Source organism: Lampetra fluviatilis, chromosome 67, assembly GCF_964198595.1.
Source record: "Lampetra fluviatilis chromosome 67, kcLamFluv1.1, whole genome shotgun sequence".
Lineage (NCBI taxonomy): Eukaryota > Metazoa > Chordata > Hyperoartia > Petromyzontiformes > Petromyzontidae > Lampetra > Lampetra fluviatilis.
The window spans coordinates 1,666,032-1,688,276 of NC_136341.1; the positions used below are offsets into that span (position 1 = coordinate 1,666,032).

The window sequence follows — 22,245 nt, forward strand, 5'->3', positions numbered from 1 at the left end:
GAGTGAGTCTGTCTGAGTGAGTGAGTCTGTCTGAGTGAGTGAGTCTGTCTGAGTGAGTCTGAGTGAGTGAGTCTGAGTGAGTGAGTGTGTCTGAGTGAGTGAGTCTGTCTGAGTGAGTCTGTCTGAGTGAGTCTAAGTGAGTGAGTGAGTCTGTCTGAGTGAGTGAGTGTGTCTGAGTGAGTTTAAGTGAGTGAGTTTGTCTGAGTGAGTGAGTCTGTCTTAGTGAGTGAGTGAGTCTGAGTGAGTCTGAGTGAGTGAGTGAGTCTGTCTGAGTGAGTGAGTGAGTCTGAGTGAGTCTGAGTGAGTGAGTGAGTCTGTCTGAGTGAGTGAGTCTGTCTGAGTGAGTCTGTCTGAGTGAGTCTGTGCGAGTGAGTCTGAGTGAGTCTGAGTGAGTGAGTGAGTCTGTCTGAGTGAGTGAGTGAGTCTGTCTGAGTGAGTCTAAGTGAGTGAGTCTGAGTGAGTGAGTGAGTCTGTCTGAGTGAGTGAGTCTGTCTGAGTGAGTCTGTCTGAGTGAGTCTAAGTGAGTGAGTCTGAGTGAGTGAGTGAGTGAGTCTGTCTGAGTGAGTGAGTCTGTCTGAGTGAGTCTAAGTGAGTGAGTCTGAGTGAGTGAGTGAGTGAGTGAGTGAGTCTGTCTGAGTGAGTGAGTCTGTCTGAGTGAGTGAGTGAGTGAGTCTGAGTGAGTCTGTGCGAGTGAGTGAGTCTGTCTGAGTGAGTCTGTCTGAGTGAGTCTAAGTGAGTGAGTGAGTTTGTCTGAGTGAGTGAGTCTGTCTGAGTGAGTGAGTGAGTCTGAGTGAGTCTGAGTGAGTGAGTGAGTCTGTCTGAGTGAGTGAGTGAGTCTGAGTGAGTCTGAGTGAGTGAGTGAGTCTGTCTGAGTGAGTGAGTCTGTCTGAGTGAGTCTGTCTGAGTGAGTCTGTGCGAGTGAGTCTGAGTGAGTCTGAGTGAGTGAGTGAGTGAGTCTGTCTGAGTGAGTGAGTCTGTCTGAGTGAGTGAGTCTGTCTGAGTGAGTCTGTCTGAGTGAGTCTGTCTGAGTGAGTCTAAGTGAGTGAGTCTGAGTGAGTGAGTGAGTGAGTCTGTCTGAGTGAGTGAGTCTGTCTGAGTGAGTGAGTGAGTCTGAGTGAGTCTGTGCGAGTGAGTGAGTCTGTCTGAGTGAGTGACTCTGTCTGAGTGAGTGAGTCTGAGTGAGTGAGTGAGTCTGTCTGAGTGAGTGAGTCTGTCTGAGTGAGTGAGTGAGTCTGAGTGAGTCTGAGTGAGTGAGTGAGTCTGTCTGAGTGAGTGAGTCTGTCTGAGTGAGTGAGTGAGTCTGTCTGAGTGAGTGAGTCTGTCTGAGTGAGTCTGTCTGAGTGAGTCTGTCTGAGTGAGTCTAAGTGAGTGAGTCTGAGTGAGTGAGTGAGTCTGTCTGAGTGAGTGAGTCTGTCTGAGTGAGTGAGTGAGTCTGAGTGAGTCTGTGCGAGTGAGTGAGTCTGTCTGAGTGAGTCTGTCTGAGTGAGTGAGTCTGTCTGAGTGAGTGAGTCTGAGTGAGTGAGTCTGAGTGAGTGAGTCTGAGTGAGTGAGTCTGTCTGAGTGAGTGAGTCTGAGTGAGTGAGTCTGTCTGAGTGAGTGAGTCTGTCTGAGTGAGTGAGTGAGTCTGAGTGAGTCTGAGTGAGTGAGTGAGTCTGTCTGAGTGAGTGAGTCTGTCTGAGTGAGTTAGTGAGTCTGTCTGAGTGAGTGAGTCTGTCTGAGTGAGTCTTTCTGAGTGAGTCTGTCTGAGTGAGTCTAAGTGAGTGAGTCTGAGTGAGTGAGTGAGTGAGTCTGTCTGAGTGAGTGAGTCTGTCTGAGTGAGTGAGTGAGTCTGAGTGAGTCTGTGCGAGTGAGTGAGTCTGTCTGAGTGAGTCTGTCTGAGTGAGTGAGTCTGTCTGAGTGAGCGAGTGAGTCTGAGTGAGTCTGAGTGAGTGAGTGAGTCTGTCTGAGTGAGTGAGTGAGTCTGAGTGAGTGAGTGAGTCTGAGTGAGTGAGTCTGTCTGAGTGAGTGAGTGAGTCTGTCTGAGTGAGTGAGTCTGAGTGAGTGAGTCTGTCTGAGTGAGTCTGTCTGAGTGAGTGAGTGAGTCTGAGTGAGTGAGTGAGTCTGTCTGAGTGAGTGAGTGAGTCTGTCTGAGTGAGTCTAAGTGAGTGAGTCTGAGTGAGTCTGTCTGAGTGAGTGAGTCTGAGTGAGTGAGTGAGTCTGTCTGAGTGAGTGAGTCTATCTGAGTGAGTGAGTGAGTCTGAGTGAGTCTGAGTGAGTGTGTCTGAGTGAGTAAGTGAGTCTGTCTGAGTGAGTGAGTGAGTCTGAGTGAGTCTGAGTGAGTGTGTCTGAGTGAGTAAGTGAGTCTGTCTGAGTGAGTGAGTGAGTCTGAGTGAGTCTGAGTGAGTGTGTCTGAGTGAGTAAGTGAGTGTGTCTGAGTGAGTGAGTGAGTCTATCTGAGTGAGTGAGTGAGTCTGAGTGAGTCTGAGTGAGTGTGTCTGAGTGAGTAAGTGAGTCTGTCTGAGTGAGTGAGTGAGTCTGTCTGAGTGAGTCTAAGTGAGTGAGTCTGTCTGAGTGAGTCTAAGTGAGTGAGTCTGTCTGAGTGAGTCTAAGTGAGTGAGTCTGTCTGAGTGAGTCTAAGTGAGAGAGTCTAAGTGAGTGAGTGTGTCTGAGTGAGTCTAAGTGAGTGAGTGAGTCGTCCCACCGATCTCGTTAAAGCCGCTGTATCCCAGCTCCTGCCGACTGAGCCCCATGTCCAGCAGGTCCACGCATCGTAGTGAGTGAGTCTGTCTGAGTGAGTGAGTCTGTCTAAGTGAGTGAGTGAGTCTGAGTGAGTCTGAGTGAGTGAGTCTGAGTGAGTCTGAGTGAGTGAGTGAGTCTGTCTGAGTGAGTGAGTCTGTCTGATTGAGTGAGTGAGTCTGAGTGAGTCTGAGTGAGTGAGTGAGTCTGTCTGAGTGAGTGAGTGAGTCTGTCTGAGTGAGTCTAAGTGAGTGAGTCTGTGTGAGTCGTCCCACCGATCTCGTTAAAGCCGCTGTATCCCAGCTCTTGCCGGCTGAGCCCCATGTCCAGCAGGTCCACGCATCGTAGTGAGTGAGTCTGTCTGAGTGAGTGAGTCTGTCTAAGTGAGTGAGTGAGTCTGAGTGAGTCTGAGTGAGTGAGTCTGAGTGAGTCTGAGTGAGTGAGTGAGTCTGTCTGAGTGAGTGAGTCTGTCTGATTGAGTGAGTGAGTCTGAGTGAGTCTGAGTGAGTGAGTGAGTCTGTCTGAGTGAGTGAGTGAGTCTGTCTGAGTGAGTCTAAGTGAGTGAGTCTGTGTGAGTCGTCCCACCGATCTCGTTAAAGCCGCTGTATCCCAGCTCTTGCCGGCTGAGCCCCATGTCCAGCAGGTCCACGCATCGGAACCCCGGCGGGCACGAGAATCCCTGCCCGCTGGGGGAGCAGTGGGTGTCCGGGATCGCCAGGTTGTTCCACGACACCGCTCTGGGGAGGGGGGGGGGGGCAGGGGGGGGCAGGGGGGGCGGGGGGGGGCATGGGGGAGGGCAGGGGGGGGAATGGTTGGGGGGGGCACAGAGGGTTAATGATTGGGGGTCACATGGGAGGTGGAGGAGGTAACGGTGAATTTTACCTCCCGCCCGCCCTCGCTCGCTCGCTCGCCTCTTCCTCTAACCCCGTGTGTCTCCCCGTGTGTCTCCCCTTGTGTTTCACCGTGTCCCCTTGTGTCCCCCCGTGTGTCTCCCCGCGTGTCTCCCCGCGTGTCTCCCCGCGTGTCTCCCCCCGTGTCTCCCCGCGTGTCTCCCCGCGTGTCTCTCCCACGTGTCTCCCCCCCCCCACCCCCGCGCCGTGTCTCACCCAGGCTCCGTGTCGTTGGTCACGCAGTGGTGGCTGAACGTCCCAAACATCTGCACCCCCAGGATGCCGTAGAGGAGGAGGAAGAACAGCAGGAAGATGGAGACGCTCCAAATCTGCTCGCCCGAGCGTCTGCCCCGACACACGCACGCTCAGACGCGGCAATCACACGGCCCAGACCCCCCCCCCCCCCCCCCCCCAGAGACCCTGGCTGACAGAGGAGGCGTTCAGGCTGGCTGAGAAAAAGCGACAGGCCCCCACTCTCATCGGCTACAGCATCCCGCGTCGGAGAATGAGGAGGCTTACCCGCAGCCTTCGCTCGGAGGTTCGGAGAGCCGTGAGGCGCTGCGAGGATGATGGGTGGTGGTCGCGGGTTGCTGAGGAGATGGAGTCTGCCTCAGTGGGCCCGCGATCACAAATTATTATTTAACTCCATCAACAAAGTAACCTGCAGCGCCACACCTGTCACCATCATTCGGGGAAAGAACGGCGATCCAATCTCCGACCCCCAGGAACAGGTTTTGCGGATTTGCTGAGCATTTCTGTGAGCTCCTGGGGGAGGGGAAATCTCTCAGCCTGGAAAACATCGTGGGGCAAAGTGGGGATGACCCTGCTGAGGCTGCGGTGCCTCAAATATTGGAAGAGGTCACCCCCTGTGAGTGGCTGGCTGAGGTGCCATCTGTTGAGAAAGTACTGAAGGCGATCCAGAGTTTGAGACCAGGAAAGGCACCGGGCAGAGATGATCTCCCAAGCGAAATGCTGAGGGAGGGTGGCGTTTGTGCACAGACTGCCCTACATGACATCATAACAACAGTCTGGACCACTGGATGGGTTCCGCAGGATTGGAAGGATGCCCTGGTGGTCCCCCTCTTTAAGAAGGGGGACCGCACAGACTGTAACAACTACAGGGGCATCTCACTCCTCAGTGTGCCGGGAAAGGTCCTGGCAAAGATTATTCAACATCGCTATGCTAGGCACGCTGAGGAGAGGCTTGCGGAGCCCCAATGTGGTTTCATGAAAGGGCGGTCCTGCACAGATGCCATATTTTCTGTCCGTCTGCTATAGCAGAGGTGATAGGAATTCCAACAAGACCTACATCTCTGCTTTATAGACCTGGTCAAGGCCTATGATACCATCAGTAGGCCTGGGCTCTGGGTTGTGCTTCGTGCTTTCAGAGCCCCTGACTCTCTGCTCACAATCATTAAGGACCTTCATGATGGTGAGCGGGCCCAGGTAAAACTACGTGGCCGGGAGTCGGAGCCATTCCCTGTTCACCTTGGGGTACGACAAGGATGTCCTTTGGTTCGCACATTATTTAACATCTATTTCGATCACGTAGTTCGTGAAGCTTTACCGGAGGAATTTCCATCTGATACAGATAAAATTGGAGACTGATCGATACCCGGGTGCGGTCAAGGGATGGCTCCCTATTGGGCAACCATGTTATGTTTGCTGATGATCTGATAATTGCTGCTCACTCAGAGGAGGAGTTGGAGACACTGCTGCTGAATTTGGAGCATGCCACTAAGAGGTGGGGCCTTACCATCAGCCCCACCAAAATTAAGCACCTGCCTGGGTATTTTGTACCATCGGACACTCCACCCCCACATCTCCAAATTGGTAATAGGGCAGTTGTGGAGAGAGTGGAGAGTTTCCCATACCTGGGCAGTGTGCTCATGACCGGCTCTGGTTTGACAGCAGAGGTCTCACTTTTCATCGGTTGCGTAACGCTGTGTGGAAGCTACCTGGTCTGTCGCTCCGCATGAAGCTTCAGGTCTTCTCGGCCACAGTCATTCCCTCCCTTCTCTACGCTTGGGAAACGTGGACCCCCCTAATGAAAAATCTTCGCCGGTTAGAAACATTTAGGCTGGCCTGCCTACGATCAATCCTGGTTTTAACCAGGCTGGATTGTGTGAGGAGCTCACAAATCTTTGAAAGATCTGGACAAACTCCCATCGGTGAGTTCCTCCGGCAGGCAAGGCTGCGTTGGCTGGGTCATGTAGCCCGCATGCCCAGCCACCGCATGCCTAAACAGCTTCTGTTTGGCCGGATCGAGGGGGCTAAACGGGCGCGGCACAGGCTAGAGAAGAGATGGAGTGATGTGATACAGGAGGACGTGGAGCTGAGTGGACTTGCTGATGACTGGGTGAGTAGGTGAGTGAGTGAGTAGGTGAGTGAGTAGGTGAGTGATTGAGTAGGTGAGTCAGTAGGTGTTTGAGTGAGTGAGTAGATGAGTGAGTGAGTAGGTGAGTGAGTAGATGAGTGAGTGAGTAGGTGAGTGAGTGAGTGAGTGGGAAGTTGAGTAAGTAGGTGAGTGAGTGAGTAGGTGAGTGAGTGAGTAGGTGAGTTAGTGAGTAGGTGAGTGAGTGAGTAGGTGAGTGAGTGAGTGAGTAGATGAGTGAGTAGATGAGTGAGTGAGTGAGTAGGTAAGTGATTGAGTAGGTGAGTAGGTGAGTGAGTAGGTGAGTGAGTGAGTGAGTAGGTGAGTGAGTAGGTGAGTGAGTGAGTGAGTAGGTAAGCGATTGAGTAGGTGAGTAGGTGAGTGAGTGAGAAGGTGAGTGAGTAGATTTGTGAGTAGATGAGTGAGTGAGTGAGTAGGTAAGTGATTGAGTAGGTGAGTAGGTGAGTGAGTAGGTGAGTGATTAGGTGAGTGAGTAGGTGAGTGAGTGAGAAGGTGAGTGAGTGGATGAGTGAGTGAGTAGGTGAGTGAGTGAGTGAGTGAGAGTAGGTGAGTGAGTGAGTAGGTAAGTGAGTGAGTAGGTGAGTGAGTGAGTAGGTAACTGATTGAGTAGGTGAGTGAGTAGGTGAGTGAGTGAGTAGGTGAGTGAGTAGGTGAGTGAGTGAATAGGTGAGTGAGTGAGTAGGTAACTGATTGAGTAGGTGAGTGAGTAGGTGAGTGAGTGAGTAGGTGAGTGAGTGAGTAGGTAACTGATTGAGTAGGTGAGTGAGTAGGTGAGTGAGTGAGCAGGTGAGTGAGTGAGTAGGTGAGTGAGTGAGTGAGTGAGTGAGTGAGTAGGTGAGTGAGTGAGTGAGTAGGTGAGTGAGTGAGTAGGTGAGTAGGTGAGTGAGTAGGTGAGTGATTAGGTGAGTGAGTAGGTGAGTGAGTGAGAAGGTGAGTGAGTGGATGAGTGAGTGAGTAGGTGAGTGAGTGAGTAGGTGAGTGAGTGAGTAGGTAAGTGAGTGAGTAGGTGAGTGAGTGAGTAGGTAACTGATTGAGTAGGTGAGTGAGTAGGTGAGTGAGTGAGTAGGTGAGTGAGTAGGTGAGTGAGTGAGTGAGTGAGTAGGTGAGTGAGTGAGTAGGTAACTGATTGAGTAGGTGAGTGAGTAGGTGAGTGAGTGAGTAGGTGAGTGAGTGAGTGAGTAGGTAAGTGAGTGAGTGAGTAGGTGAGTGAGTGAGTAGGTAACTGATTGAGTAGGTGAGTGAGTAGGTGAGTGAGTGAGTAGGTAACTGATTGAGTAGGTGAGTGAGTAGGTGAGTGATTCGGTGAGTAGGTGAGTGAGTGAGTAGGTGAGTAGGTGAGTAAGTAGGTAAGTGAGTGAGTAGGTAACTGATTGAGTAGGTGAGTGAGTAGGTGAGTGATTCGGTGAGTAGGTGAGTGAGTGAGTAGGTGAGTAGGTGAGTAAGTAGGTAAGTGAGTGAGTAGGTAACTGATTGAGTAGGTGAGTGAGTAGGTGAGTGATTCGGTGAGTAGGTGAGTGAGTGAGTAGGTAACTGATTGAGTAGGTGAGTGAGTAGGTGAGTGATTCGGTGAGTAGGTGAGTGAGTGAGTAGGTAACTGATTGAGTAGGTGAGTGAGTAGGTGAGTGATTCGGTGAGTAGGTGAGGAGTCTCACTTGAGGATGTTGGTGATGCGAGTCCGAGGTAGCTCAAAGCGAAAGTAGACGCGGAACGATCGAATCATGATCAGCGGCCGGGGAATTCTCAGCATTCGTAACGGGGATCGATCATGCACCGTGCCAGCGATCTCAAACACCTGCTCCCCCACACGGACACACAGACACACAAAGACAAAGGTCCCCCGTGTAGCCTCTAACAGACTGTAGGGGCAAGTGCTGTAGCAGCAGCGCCTATGAAGGTAGACACAGACAAAGGTCCCCCAGGTAGCCTCTAACAGACTGTAGGGGCAAGTGCTGTGGGTAGAGAGTAGCAGCAGCACCTATGAAGGTAGACACAGACAAAGGTCCCCCAGGTAGCCTCTAACAGGCTGTAGGGGCAAGTGCTGTTAGCGAGTAGCAGCAGCGCCTATGAAGGTAGACACAGACAAAGGTCCCCCGTGTAGCCTCTAACAGGCTGTAGGGGCAAGTGCTGTTAGGAATCGAACCCGGGTCGCAGGGTTCGTAGCGCAGCGTAGCGCTAACCACTACACCCACCGCTCATCACACACACACACAGACACAGAGACACACAGACACAGAGACACACAGACACAGACACACAGACACAGACACACACAGACACACAGACACAGAGACACACAGACACACAGACACACAGACACACAGACACAGAGACACACAGACACAGAGACACGCAGACACAGACACACAGACACACAGACACACAGACACAGAGACACACAGACACACAGACACACAGACACACAGACACAGAGACACACAGACACAGAGACACACAGACACAGACACACAGACACAGACACACACAGACACACAGACACACAGACACAGAGACACACAGACACACAGACACACAGACACAGAGACACGCAGACACAGAGACACACAGACACGCAGACACGCAGACACGCAGACACACAGACACACAGACACACAGACACAGAGACACAGAGACACAGAGACACGCAGACACACAGACACACAGACACAGAGACACGCAGACAGAGACACACAGACACACAGACACACAGACACAGAGACACACAGACACACAGACACAGAGACACAGAGACACACAGACACAGAGACACACAGACACAGAGACACACAGACACAGAGACACACAGACACACAGACACACAGACACAGAGACACGCAGACACAGAGACACACAGACACAGAGACACACAGACACAGAGACACACAGACACAGAGACACGCAGACACACAGACACAGAGACACACAGACAAACAGACACACAGACTCACAGACACACAGACACACAGACACAGAGACACACAGACACACAGACACACAGACACAGAGACACAGAGACACACAGACACGCAGACACACAGACACACAGACACAGAGACACAGAGACACACAGACACAGAGACACACAGACACACAGACACAGAGACACGCAGACACACAGACACGCAGACACACAGACACAGAGACACAGAGACACACAGACACACAGACACACAGACACAGAGACACGCAGACACACAGACACGCAGACACGCAGACACAGAGACACGCAGACACAGAGACACGCAGACACACAGACACAGAGACACAGAGACACAGAGACACACAGACACAGAGACACAGAGACACACAGACACACAGACACACAGACACAGACACACAGACACAGAGACACACAGACACAGAGACACACAGACACACAGACACACAGACACAGACACACAGACACACAGACACACAGACGCAGAGACACACAGACACACAGACACACAGACACGCAGACACACAGACACAGAGACACACAGACACACAGACACACAGACACAGACACACAGACAAACAGACACACAGACACAGAGACACAGAGACACACAGACACACAGACACACAGACACAGAGACACACAGACACACAGACACACAGACACACAGACACAGAGACACGCAGACACACAGACACAGAGACACGCAGACACACAGACACAGAGACACACAGACACAGAGACACACAGACACAGAGACACACAGACACAGAGACACAGAGACACACAGACACACAGACACACAGACACAGAGACACAGAGACACACAGACACAGATACACGGACACACAGACACACAGACACACAGACACAGAGACACACAGACACAGAGACACACAGACACAGAGACACAGAGACACACAGACACAGAGACACAGAGACACACAGACACAGAGACACACAAACACAGAGACACACAGACACAGAGACACAGAGACACACAGACACAGAGACACACAGACACAGAGACACAGAGACACACAGACACAGAGACACAGAGACACACAGACACAGAGACACACAAACACACAGACACACAGACACACAGACACACAGACACAGAGACACACAGACACAGAGACACAAAGACACGCAGACACAGAGACACACGGACACAAAGACACAGAGACACACAGACACACAGACACAGAGACACAGAGACACACAGACACAGAGACACAGAGACACACAGACACACAGACACAGAGACACAGAGACACACAGACACACAGACACAGAGACACGCGGACACACAGACACAGAGCCACACAGACACAGAGAAACACAGACACAGAGACACACAGACACACAGACACAGAGACACACAGACACACAGACACACAGACACAGAGACACACAGACACACAGACACACAGACACAGAGACACACAGACACAGATACACAGAGACACGGACACACGTGCACGCAGACACAGAGACACACAGACACACAGACACAGAGACACACAGACACACAGACACAGAGACACAAAGACACACAGACACAGAGACACAGAGACACAGAGACATACAGACAAGAGACACACGGACACAGAGACACGCAGACACAGAGACACACAGACACAGAGACACACAGACACAGAGACACAGAGACACACAGACACACAGACACAGAGACACACAGACACACAGACACAGAGACACAGAGACACAGAGACATACAGACACAGAGACACACAGACACAGAGACACACAGACACACAGACACACAGACACAGAGACACACAGACACAGAGACACACAGACACAGAGACACACAGACACAGAGACACACAGACACAGAGGCACACAGACACAGAGACACACAGACACAGAGACACAGAGACACAGAGACACACAGACACACAGACACACAGACACACAGACACAGAGACACACAGACACAGAGACACACAGACACAGAGACACACAGACACAGAGACACACAGACACAGAGGCACACAGACACAGAGACACACAGACACACAGACACACAGACACACAGACACACAAACACGCAGACACAGAGACACACAGACACACAGACACAGAGACACACAGACACAGAGACACACAGACACAGAGACACACAGACACACAGACACACAGGCACACAGACACAGAGACACACAGACACACAGACACACAGACACACAGACACAGAGACACACAGACACACAGACACAGAGACACACAGACACAGAGACACACAGACACAGAGATACACAGACACAGAGACACAGACACACAGACACAGAGACACAGAGACACACAGACACAGAGACTCACAGACACACAGACACACAGACACACAGACACAGAGACACACAGACACGCAGACACAGAGACACAGAGACACACAGACACACAGACACAGAGACACACAGACACAGAGACACACAGACACACAGACACACAGACACGCAGACACAGAGACACGCAGACACACAGACACACAGACACACAGACACAGAGACACACAGACACACAGACACAGAGACACACAGACACGCAGACACAGAGACACAGAGACACAGAGACACACAGACACAGAGACACACAGACACAGAGACACAGAGACACACAGACACAGAGACACACAGACACGCAGACACACAGACACGCAGACACAGAGACACACAGACACAGAGACACAGAGACACACAGACACAGAGACACGCAGACACACAGACACACAGACACAGAGACACACAGACACGCAGACACACAGACACGCAGACACAGAGACACACAGACACAGAGACACACGGACACAGAGACACACAGACACAGAGACACACAGACACACAGACACAGAGACACAGAGACACACAGACACACAGACACAGAGACACGCAGACACACAGACACACAGACACAGAGACACACAGACACACAGACACACAGACACACAGACACAGAGACACACAGACACAGAGACACACAGACACACAGACACACAGACACAAAGACACGCAGACACAGAGACACGCAGACACACAGACACACAGACACAGAGACACGCAGACACACAGACACAGAGACACGCAGACACACAGACACACAGACACAGAGACACACAGACACACAGACACAGAGACACACAGACACACAGACACACAGACACAGAGACACACAGACACACAGACACACAGACACACAGACACAGAGACACACAGACACACAGACACACAGACACAGAGACACACAGACACACAGACACAGAGACACACAGACACAGAGACACACAGACACAGAGACACGCAGACACAGAGACACACAGACACAGAGACACACAGACACAGAGACACAGAGACACACAGACACACAGACACAGAGACACACAGACACAGAGACACACAGACACAGAGACACGCAGACACAGAGACACACAGACACACAGACACACAGACACAGAGACACACAGACACAGAGACACACAGACACAGAGACACGCAGACACGCAGACACACAGACACAGAGACACACAGACACAGAGATACACAGACACAGAGACACACAGACACACGGACACACAGATACACGGACACACAGACACACAGACACACAGACACAGAGACACACAGACACAGAGACACACAGACACAGAGACACAGAGACACACAGACACAGAGACACAGAGACACACAGACACAGAGACACACAAACACAGAGACACACAGACACAGAGACACAGAGACACACAGACACAGAGACACACAGACACAGAGACACAGAGACACACAGACACAGAGACACAGAGACACACAGACACAGAGACACACAAACACAGAGACACACAGACACACAGACACACAGACACACAGACACAGAGACACACAGACACAGAGACACACAGACACGCAGACACAGAGACACACGGACACAAAGACACAGAGACACACAGACACACAGACACAGAGACACAGAGACACACAGACACAGAGACACAGAGACACACAGACACACAGACACAGAGACACAGAGACACACAGACACACAGACACAGAGACACGCGGACACACAGACACAGAGCCACACAGACACAGAGAAACACAGACACAGAGACACACAGACACACAGACACAGAGACACACAGACACACAGACACACAGACACAGAGACACACAGACACACAGACACACAGACACAGAGACACACAGACACAGATACACAGAGACACGGACACACGTGCACGCAGACACAGAGACACACAGACACACAGACACAGAGACACACAGACACAGAGACACAAAGACACACAGACACACAGACACAGAGACACAGAGACACAGAGACATACAGACAAGAGACACACGGACACAGAGACACGCAGACACAGAGACACACAGACACAGAGACACACAGACACAGAGACACAGAGACACACAGACACACAGACACACAGACACAGAGACACACAGACACACAGACACAGAGACACAGAGACACAGAGACATACAGACACAGAGACACACAGACACAGAGACACACAGACACACAGACACACAGACACAGAGACACGCAGACACAGAGACACACAGACACAGAGACACAGAGACACACAGACACACAGACACACAGACACACAGACACACAGACACAGAGACACACAGACACAGAGACACAGAGACACACAGACACACAGACACAGAGACACACAGACACACAGACACAGAGACACACAGACACACAGACACACAGACACAGAGACACGCAGACACACAGACACACAGACACACAGACACAGAGACACAGAGACACACAGACACAGAGACACACAGACACAGAGACACACAGACACAGAGACAGAGACACAGAGACACACGGACACACAGACACACAGACACAGAGACACACAGACACACAGACACAGAGACACAGAGACACAGAGACAGAGACACAGAGACACACAGACACACAGACACACAGACACAGAGACACACAGACACAGAGACAGAGACACAGAGACACACGGACACACAGACACACAGACACAGAGACACACAGACACACAGACACATACACACACAGACACAGAGACACAAAGACACACAGACACAGAGACACACAGACAAAGAGACACACGGACACAGAGACACACGGACGCAGAGACACGTGGAAACACACACACGAGTGTGGGCGAGTGATGTTGGTGGGGATGATGTTTTGATTATGGTGGTGATGGTGATGATGGTGAGTGTGGTGATGGTAGTTAGTGATGGTGACGACGATGATGATGGTGATGATGATGGTGATGATAATGATGGTGATGATGATGGTGATGATCGTGGTGATGATGGTGATGATGATGGTGGTGGTGATGGTGGTAGTGATGGTGATGATGATGGTGATGATGATCATGGTGGTGATGGTGGTGATGATGATGATGGTGGTGGTAGTGATGGTGATGATGATGGTGATGATGATGGAGATGATGATGATGGTGATGATGGTGGTAGTGATGATGATGGTGGTAGTGATGTTGATGATGGTGGTAGTGATGATGATGGTGATGATGATGATGATGGTGATGATGATGGTGATGATGTTGGTAGTGATGATGATGATGGTGATGATGATGATGATAGTGATGATGATGGTGATGATGATAGTGATGATGATGATGATGATTGTGATGATGATGGTGATGATGATGATGATGATTGTGATGATGATGGTGATGATGTTGGTAGTGATGATGGTGATGATGTTGGTAGTGATGATGATGATGATGGTGGTAGTGATGGTGATGATGATGGTGATGATGATGATGGTGATGATGTTGGTAGTGATGATGATGATGATGATGGTGGTAGTGATGGTGATGATGATGGTGATGATGATGATGATGATGGTGATGATGATGGTGATGATGTTGGTAGTGATGATGATTATGATGATGGTGATGATGATGGTGATGATGATGATGATGATGGTGATGATGATGGTGATGATGATGGTGATGATGATGATGATGGTGATGATGATGGTAGTGATGATGATGATGGTGATGATGATGATGATGGTGATGATGATGGTGATGATGATGATGGTGATGATGGTGATGATGATGGTGATGATGATGATGATGGTGATGATGGTGATGATGATGGTGATGATGATGATGATAGTGATGGTGATGGTGATGATGATGATGGTGATGATGATGGTGATGATGTTGGTAGTGATGATGATGATGATGGTGGTAGTGATGGTGATGATGATGGTGATGATGATGATGATGGTGATGATGATGGTGATGATGTTGGTAGTGATGATGATGATGGTGGTAGTGATGATGATGATGGTGGTAGTGATGGTGATGATGATGATGATAGTGATGATGATGGTGATGATGATGGTGATGATGATGGTGATGATGGTGATGGTGATGATGATGATGGTGGTAGTGATGGTGATGATGATGATGATAGTGATGATGATGGTGATGATGATGGTGATGATGTTGGTAGTGATGATGATGATGATGGTGGTAGTGATGGTGATGATGATGATGGTGATGATGATGGTGATGATGATGGTGATGATGATGATGATAGTGATGATGATGGTGATGATGATGATGATAGTGATGATAATGGTGATGATGATGGTGATGATGATGATGGTGATGATCCGTTACCTGCAGGACAAGTGACACCCACAGGAATAGCACCATGAAGCCATCGAACACGCACCAGCGGTCCTTGAGGTACGGGTTCTCTCCCTGAGCAGGACACGTGGACAAACAAAGACAAAGGTCCCCCGTGTAGCCTTAACAGACTGTAGGGGCAAGTGCTGTGAGTAGCGAGTAGCAGCAGCGCCTATGAAGGTAGACACAGACAAAGTTCCCCCGTGTAGCCTCTAACAGGCTGTAGGGGCAAGTGCTGTTAGTAGCAGCAGCACCTGTGAAGGTAGACACAGACAAAGATCCCCCGTGTAGCCTCCCACAGACGGTAGGGGCAAGTGCTGTTAGCGAGCACCTGTGAAGGCTACCGGCACTGTGGCACACGAGGGGGGTGGGTGGCCAGCACCACGCCCGACCGCCTTTGTCTCCCCAGTGGCGATGTTCACTACACACGCTACAACCAGCTACTCATTTGAGGCTGAGTGCACCTAGGGGAGGCCCAGGACCGTGGTAATCGGGACCCTGCGGTGGTGTGCGACGCAGCGCGATGCGCTAACCGCTGCGCCACCACTCCCCAACGTGGCGCACACAAAGACAAAGGTCCCCCGTGTAGGCTGGCAAGGCCGTTGGGGCAAGTGCCGGAGCCTGACCTCGTAGCCTGACCCCGTCACGTGACCCTGTCACGTGACCCCGTAGCTTAAACGCGTCACCTGACCCCGTCGCCTGACCCCCTACTCTGACCCCGTCACCTGACCCCGTAGCCTGACCCCGTCACCTGACCCCGTAGCCTGACCCTGTACCCTGACCCCGTCACCTGACCCCATAGCCTGACCCCGTCACCTGACCCCGTCACCTGACCCCGTAGCCTCACCCCGTCACCTGACCCCGTCACCTGACCCCCTACTCTGACCCCATCACTTGACCCCGTCACCTGACCTGTAACCTGACCCTGTACCCTGACCCCCGTCACCTGACCCCGTAGCCTGACCCCGTCACCTGACCCCGTCACCTGACCCTGTCGCCTGACTCCATCACCTGACCCCATCGCCTGAACCCCTACTCTGACCCTGTCACCTGACCCCCTACTCTGACCCCGTACCCCCCCCCCAATCCCCACCCCCCCCTCCATCCCACCCCCCCACCCCCCTGCCCCCCGCCCCCCCGTCCATCCCACCCCCCTCCCCCCTGTCCCCCGCCCCCCCATTCATCCCACCCCCCACCCCCTGCCCCCTGCCCCCCCCCCCTGCCCCCCCCCCCCCGCCCCCCCCTCACCCTGAGGATTCCCCTCACGTGCATCTTGGCGACCATCTCTGCGGTGAAGAGGAGCAGCAGCGTGGCGTCCGTGGCGGCGGTGGCCACCTGCAGCGACGGGCAGTCGGAGAAGGAGCGCGGCGTGTTCATGCACACCGAGGTCACGCTCACGATGGCGCTGATGCGTAGCAGCGTGTGGACCCACTGCCAAGGGAGGGCACGCAGATAGAGGTGTGTGAGAGGGTGGGTGAGTGGGTGGGTGGGTGAGTGGGTGAGTGGGTGGGTGGGTGGGTGAGTGGGTGGGTGAGTGGGTGAGTGGGTGGGTGGGTGGGTGAGTGGGTGGGTGAGTGGGTGAGTGGGTGGGTGGGTGAGTGGGAGGGTAGGTGGGTGGGTGGGTGAGTGAGTGAGTGAGTGAGTGAGTGGGTGGGTGGGTGAGTGGGTGGGTGGGTGAGTGAGTGAGTGGGTGAGTGGGTGAGTGGGTGGGAGGGAGGGTGGGTGGGTGGGTGAGTGAGTGAGTGGGTGAGTGGGTGGGTGGGTGGGTGCTCTAGGCGTGTTCATGCACACCGAGGTCACGCTCACGATGGCGCTGATGCGTAGCAGCGTGTGGACCCACTGGGGAGGGAGGGCACACAGAGAGAGGTGTGTGGGTGGGTGGGTGGGTGAGAGGGGTGGGTGGGTGGGTGGGTGGGAGGGTGGGTGGGAGGGTGGGTGGGTGGGTGGGTGAGTGGGTGGGTGGGTGGGTGAGTGGGTTGGTGAGTGGGAGAGTGGGTGGGTGGGTGGGTGGGTGGGTGGGTTGGTGAGTGGGGTGGGTGGATGGGTGGGTGAGTGGGTCAGTGAGTGGGTGGTGTGGGTGAGTGGGTGGGTGGGTGGGTGAGTGGGTGGGTGGGTGGGTGGGTGAGTGGGTGGGTGGATGGGTGGGTGAGTGGGTCAGTGAGTGGGTGGTGTGGGTGAGTGGGTGGGTGGGTGAGTGAGTGGGTGGGTGAGTGAGTGAGTGGGTGGGTGGGTGAGAAGGTGGGTGGGTGGTGTGGGTGGGTGGGTGAGTGGGTGAGTGGGTGAGTGGGTGGGTGGGTGAGTGGGTGGGTGGGTGAGAGGGTGGGTGGGTGGTGTGGGTGGGTGGGTGGGTGAGTAGGTGAGTGGGTGGGTGGGTGGGTGAATGGGTGGGTGGGTGAGAGGGTGAGTGGGTGGGTGGGTGGGTGAGTGGGTGAGTGGGTGGGTGAGTGGGTGGGTGAGTGGGTGAGTGGGTGAGTGGGTGGGTAGGTGAGTGGGTGGGTGGGTGAGTGGGTGGGTAGGTGAGTGGGTGGATGGGTGCGTGGGTGGGTGAGTGGGTGGGTGGGTGAGTGGGTAGATGGGTGGGTGGGTGAGTGGGTAAGCGGGTGGGTGAGTGGGTGGGTGAGTGGGTGAGTGGGTAGGTGAGTGGGTGGGTGGGTGAGTGGGTGGGTAGGTGAGTGGGTGGATGGGTGAGTGGGTGGGTGGGTGAGTGGGTGGGTAGGTGAGTGGGTGGATGGGTGAGTGGGTGGGTGGGTGAGTGAGTGGGTGGGTGAGTGGGTGGATGGGTGGGTGGGTGGGTGAGTGGGTAAGCGGGTGGGTGAGTGGGTGGTTGGGTGAGTGGGTGGGTGAGTGGGTGAGTGAGTGAGTGAGTGGATGAGTGGATGAGTGGGTGGGTGGGTGGGTGGGTGAGTGGGTGGGTGAGTGGGTGAGTGAGTGGGTGAGTGAGTGAGTGAGTGGATGAGTGGGTGGGTGGGTGGGTGAGTGGTTGGGTGGGTGAGTGGGTGAGTGGGTGGGTGGGTGGGTGGGTGAGTGGTGTGGGTGAGTGGGTGAGTGAGTGGGTGAGTGAGTGAGTGAGTGGATGAGTGGGTGGGTGGGTGGGTGAGTGGTTGGGTGGGTGAGTGGGGTGAGTGGGTGGGTGGGTGGGTGGGTGAGTGAGTGAGTGGGGTGGGTGGGTGAGAGGGTGGGTGGGTGGGTGTGGGTGGGTGGGTGGGTGAGTGGGTGAGTGGGTGGGTGGGTGAGTGGGTGGGTGGGTGAGAGGGTGGGTGGGTGGTGTTGTGGGTGGGTGGGTGGGGTGAGTGGGTGGGGTGGGTGGGTGGGTGAGTGGGTGGGTGGGTGAGTGGGTGGGTGAGTGGGTGAGTGGGTGGGTGGCTGAGTGAGTGGGTGGGTGGGTGAGAGGGTGAGTGGGGTGGGTGGGAGTGGGTGAGTGGGGTGAGTGGGTGGGTGAGTGGGTGGGTGGGTGAGTGTGTGAGTGGGTGAGTGTGTGAGTGGGTGGGTTAGGTGAGTGGGTGGGTGGTTGAGTGGGTGGGTAGGTGAGTGGGTGGATGGGTGAGTGGATGGGTGGGTGGGTGGGTGAGTGGGTAAGCGGGTGGTTGAGTGGGTGGTTGGGTGAGTGGGTGGGTGAGTGGGTGAGTGAGTGAGTGAGTGAGTGGATGAGTGGATGAGTGGGTGGGTGGGTGGGTGAGTGGGTGAATGGGTGAGTGAGTGGATGAGTGGATGAGTGGATGAGTGGGTGGGTGGGTGGGTGAGTGGGTGGCTGAGTGGGGTGAGTGGGTGAGTGAGTGAGTGGATGAGTGGATGAGTGGGTGGGTGGGTGGGTGGGTGAGTGGGTGGGTGAGTGGGTGAGTGAGTCAGTGAGTGGATGAGTGGGTGGGTGAGGTGAGTGAGTGGGTGAATTGGGTGGGTGCTCTAGGCGTGTTCATGCACACCGAGGTCACGCTCACGATGGCGCTGAATGCGTAGCAGAGTGTGGACCCACTGCCAAGGGAGGGCACACAGATAGAGGTTGGTGGGTGGGTGAGTGGGTGGGTGAGTGGGGTGGGTGGGTGGGTGAGTGGGTGGGTGGGTTGTGTGAGTGGGTGGGTTGAGTGAGTGAGTGGGTGGGTGAGTGGGTGGGTGGTGGGTGGGTGAGTGGGTGGGTGGGTGGGTGTGTGAGTGGGTGGGTGGGTGAGTGGGTGGGTGAGTAGGTGGGTGGGTGGGTGAGTGGGTGTGTGAGTGGGTGGGTGAGTGGGTGAGTGGGTGGGTGGGTGGGTGACTGGGTGAGTGGGTGTGTGGGTGGGTGGGTGAGTGAGTGGGTGAGTGAGTAGGTGGGTGAGTGGGTGGGTGAGTGGGTGGGTGAGAGGGTGGGTGGGTGGTGTGTGGGTGGTGTGTGTGGGTGAGTGGGTGGGTGAATGGGTGGGTGCTCTAGGCGTGTTCATGCACACCGAGGTCACGCTCACGATGGCGCTGATGCGTAGCAGAGTGTGGACCCACTGCCAAGGGAGGGCACACAGATAGAGGTTGGTGGGTGGGTGAGTGGGTGGGTGAGTGGGTGGGTGGGTGGGTGAGTGGGTGGGTGGGTGTGTGAGTGGGTGGGTGAGTGAGTGAGTGGGTGGGTGAGTGGGTGGGTGGGTGGGTGGGTGAGTGGGTGGGTGGGTGGGTGTGTGAGTGGGTGGGTGGGTGAGTGGGTGGGTGAGTAGGTGGGTGGGTGGGTGAGTGGGTGTGTGAGTGGGTGGGTGAGTGGGTGAGTGGGTGGGTGGGTGGGTGACTGGGTGAGTGGGTGTGTGGGTGGGTGGGTGAGTGAGTGGGTGAGTGAGTAGGTGGGTGAGTGGGTGGGTGAGTGGGTGGGTGAGTGGGTGGGTGGGTGGGTGAGTGGGTGGGTGGGTGAGTGGTTGGGTGGGTGGGTGAGTGGGTTGGTGAGTGGGTGGGTGAGTGGGTGGGTGAGTGGGTGGGTGGGTGAGTGGGTGGGTGGGTGAGTGGTTTGGGTGGGTGGGTGGATGGGTGGGTGAGTGGGTGGGTGGGTGGGTGGGTGAGTGGGTGGGTGGGTGAGTGGGTGGGTGGGTGAGTGGGTGGGTGAGTGAGTGAGTGAGTGGGTGAGTGAGTGAGTGAGTGGATGAGTGGGTGGGTGGGTGGGTGAGTGAGTGGATGAGTGGGTGAGTGAGTGGGTGGGTGCTCTAGGCGTGTTCATGCACACCGAGGTCACGCTCACGATGGCGCTGATGCGTAGCAGCGTGTGGACCCACTGGGAAGGGAGGGCACGCAGATAAAGATGGGTGGGTGGGTGAGTGGGTGGGTGAGTGGTTGGGTGGGTGGGTGAGTGGGTGGGTGAGTGGTTGGGTGAGTGGTTGAGTGAGTGGGTGGGTGAGTGGGTGGGTGAGTTGTTGGGTGGGTGGGTGAGTGGTTGGGTGGGTGGGTGAGTTGTTGGGTGGGTGGGTGAGTGGGTGGGTGAGTGGGTGGGTGGGTGTGTGAGTGGGTGGGTGAGTGGGTGAGTGAGAGAGTGAGTGGGTGGGTGAGTGGGTGAGTGAGTAGGTGGGTGAGTGGGTGGGTGTGTGAGTGGGTGGGTGAGTGGGTGAGTGGGTGAGTGAGAGAGTGAGTGGGTGGGTGAGTGGGTGAGTGAGTAGGTGGGTGAGTGGGTGGGTGTGTGAGTGGGTGGGTGAGTGGGTGAGTGAGAGAGTGAGTGGGTGGGTGAGTGGGTGAGTGAGTAGGTGGGTGAGTGGGTGGGTGTGTGAGTGGGTGGATGGGTGGGTGGGTGAGTGACTGAGTGAGTGGGTGAGTGGGTGAGTGGATGGTGTGTGTGGCCAGGAACCACAAAGACAAAGGTTCCACCGCGTAGCCTCTAATGGACCGTCGGGGCAAGTGCCGTTGTTAGCAGAGGCCGCGCCTGTGTCCACCCGCAGCGTGTGTCCACCCCCAGTGTGAGTCCACCCCTAGCGAGTCGCTCACGGGCTTGTTGATCCACACGATGTCCGCGTTGTCCACCAGGTTCTCGTCGGGCCCGAAGTCGGTCACGGCCTGCGACTCAAGGCGCGAGCTCTGCTTGCGCTTCAGCATGGCGGCCTGCGCCACCAGCGCTCCGGGGACTCCTGCAGACACAACAACAACAACAACCACAACAATAAAACCACAACAACCACAACAACCACAACAACAACCACCACAATGCACACCACTACAATACACACCCACACACATACACCACACACACACACCACACACACACCAAAACACACACACCACCACACACTCACACCACACCACCACCACACACACCACCACACACACACCACCACACACACCACACACACACACAACCACACACACACACACAACACACCACACACCACCACACACACCACCACACACACCACCACACACACCACCACACACACACCACACACACACACCACCACACACACCACCACACACACCACACACACACACACACACCACCACACACACCCACCACCACACACACCACCACACACACCACCACACACACACCACCACACACACACACACCACACACACACCTCACACACACACACCACACACACACACCACACCACACACACACACACACACCACACACACACCACCACACACACCACACACACACACCACCAAC

The 22,245-nt window shown here is 54.4% G+C and overlaps 1 protein-coding gene across 1 annotated transcript in view; it reads right to left on the reverse strand.

The window, feature by feature from the left end:
- The window catches only part of LOC144952385 (sodium leak channel NALCN-like), a 94,780-nt gene extending 73,070 nt beyond the window's left edge, over positions 1-21,710 (reverse strand). The window contains exons 1-6 of the mRNA XM_078882777.1: positions 21,564-21,710; positions 16,899-17,081; positions 15,642-15,725; positions 7,653-7,792; positions 3,822-3,950; positions 3,301-3,452 (exon numbers count right to left, since the gene is read on the reverse strand). Coding sequence (XP_078738903.1) covers positions 3,301-3,452; positions 3,822-3,950; positions 7,653-7,792; positions 15,642-15,725; positions 16,899-17,081; positions 21,564-21,671 — 796 coding nt within the window. The 5' untranslated portion in view covers positions 21,672-21,710. The remainder of the gene's footprint in view (positions 1-3,300; positions 3,453-3,821; positions 3,951-7,652; positions 7,793-15,641; positions 15,726-16,898; positions 17,082-21,563) is intronic.
- Positions 21,711-22,245: the final 535 nt, after the last annotated feature.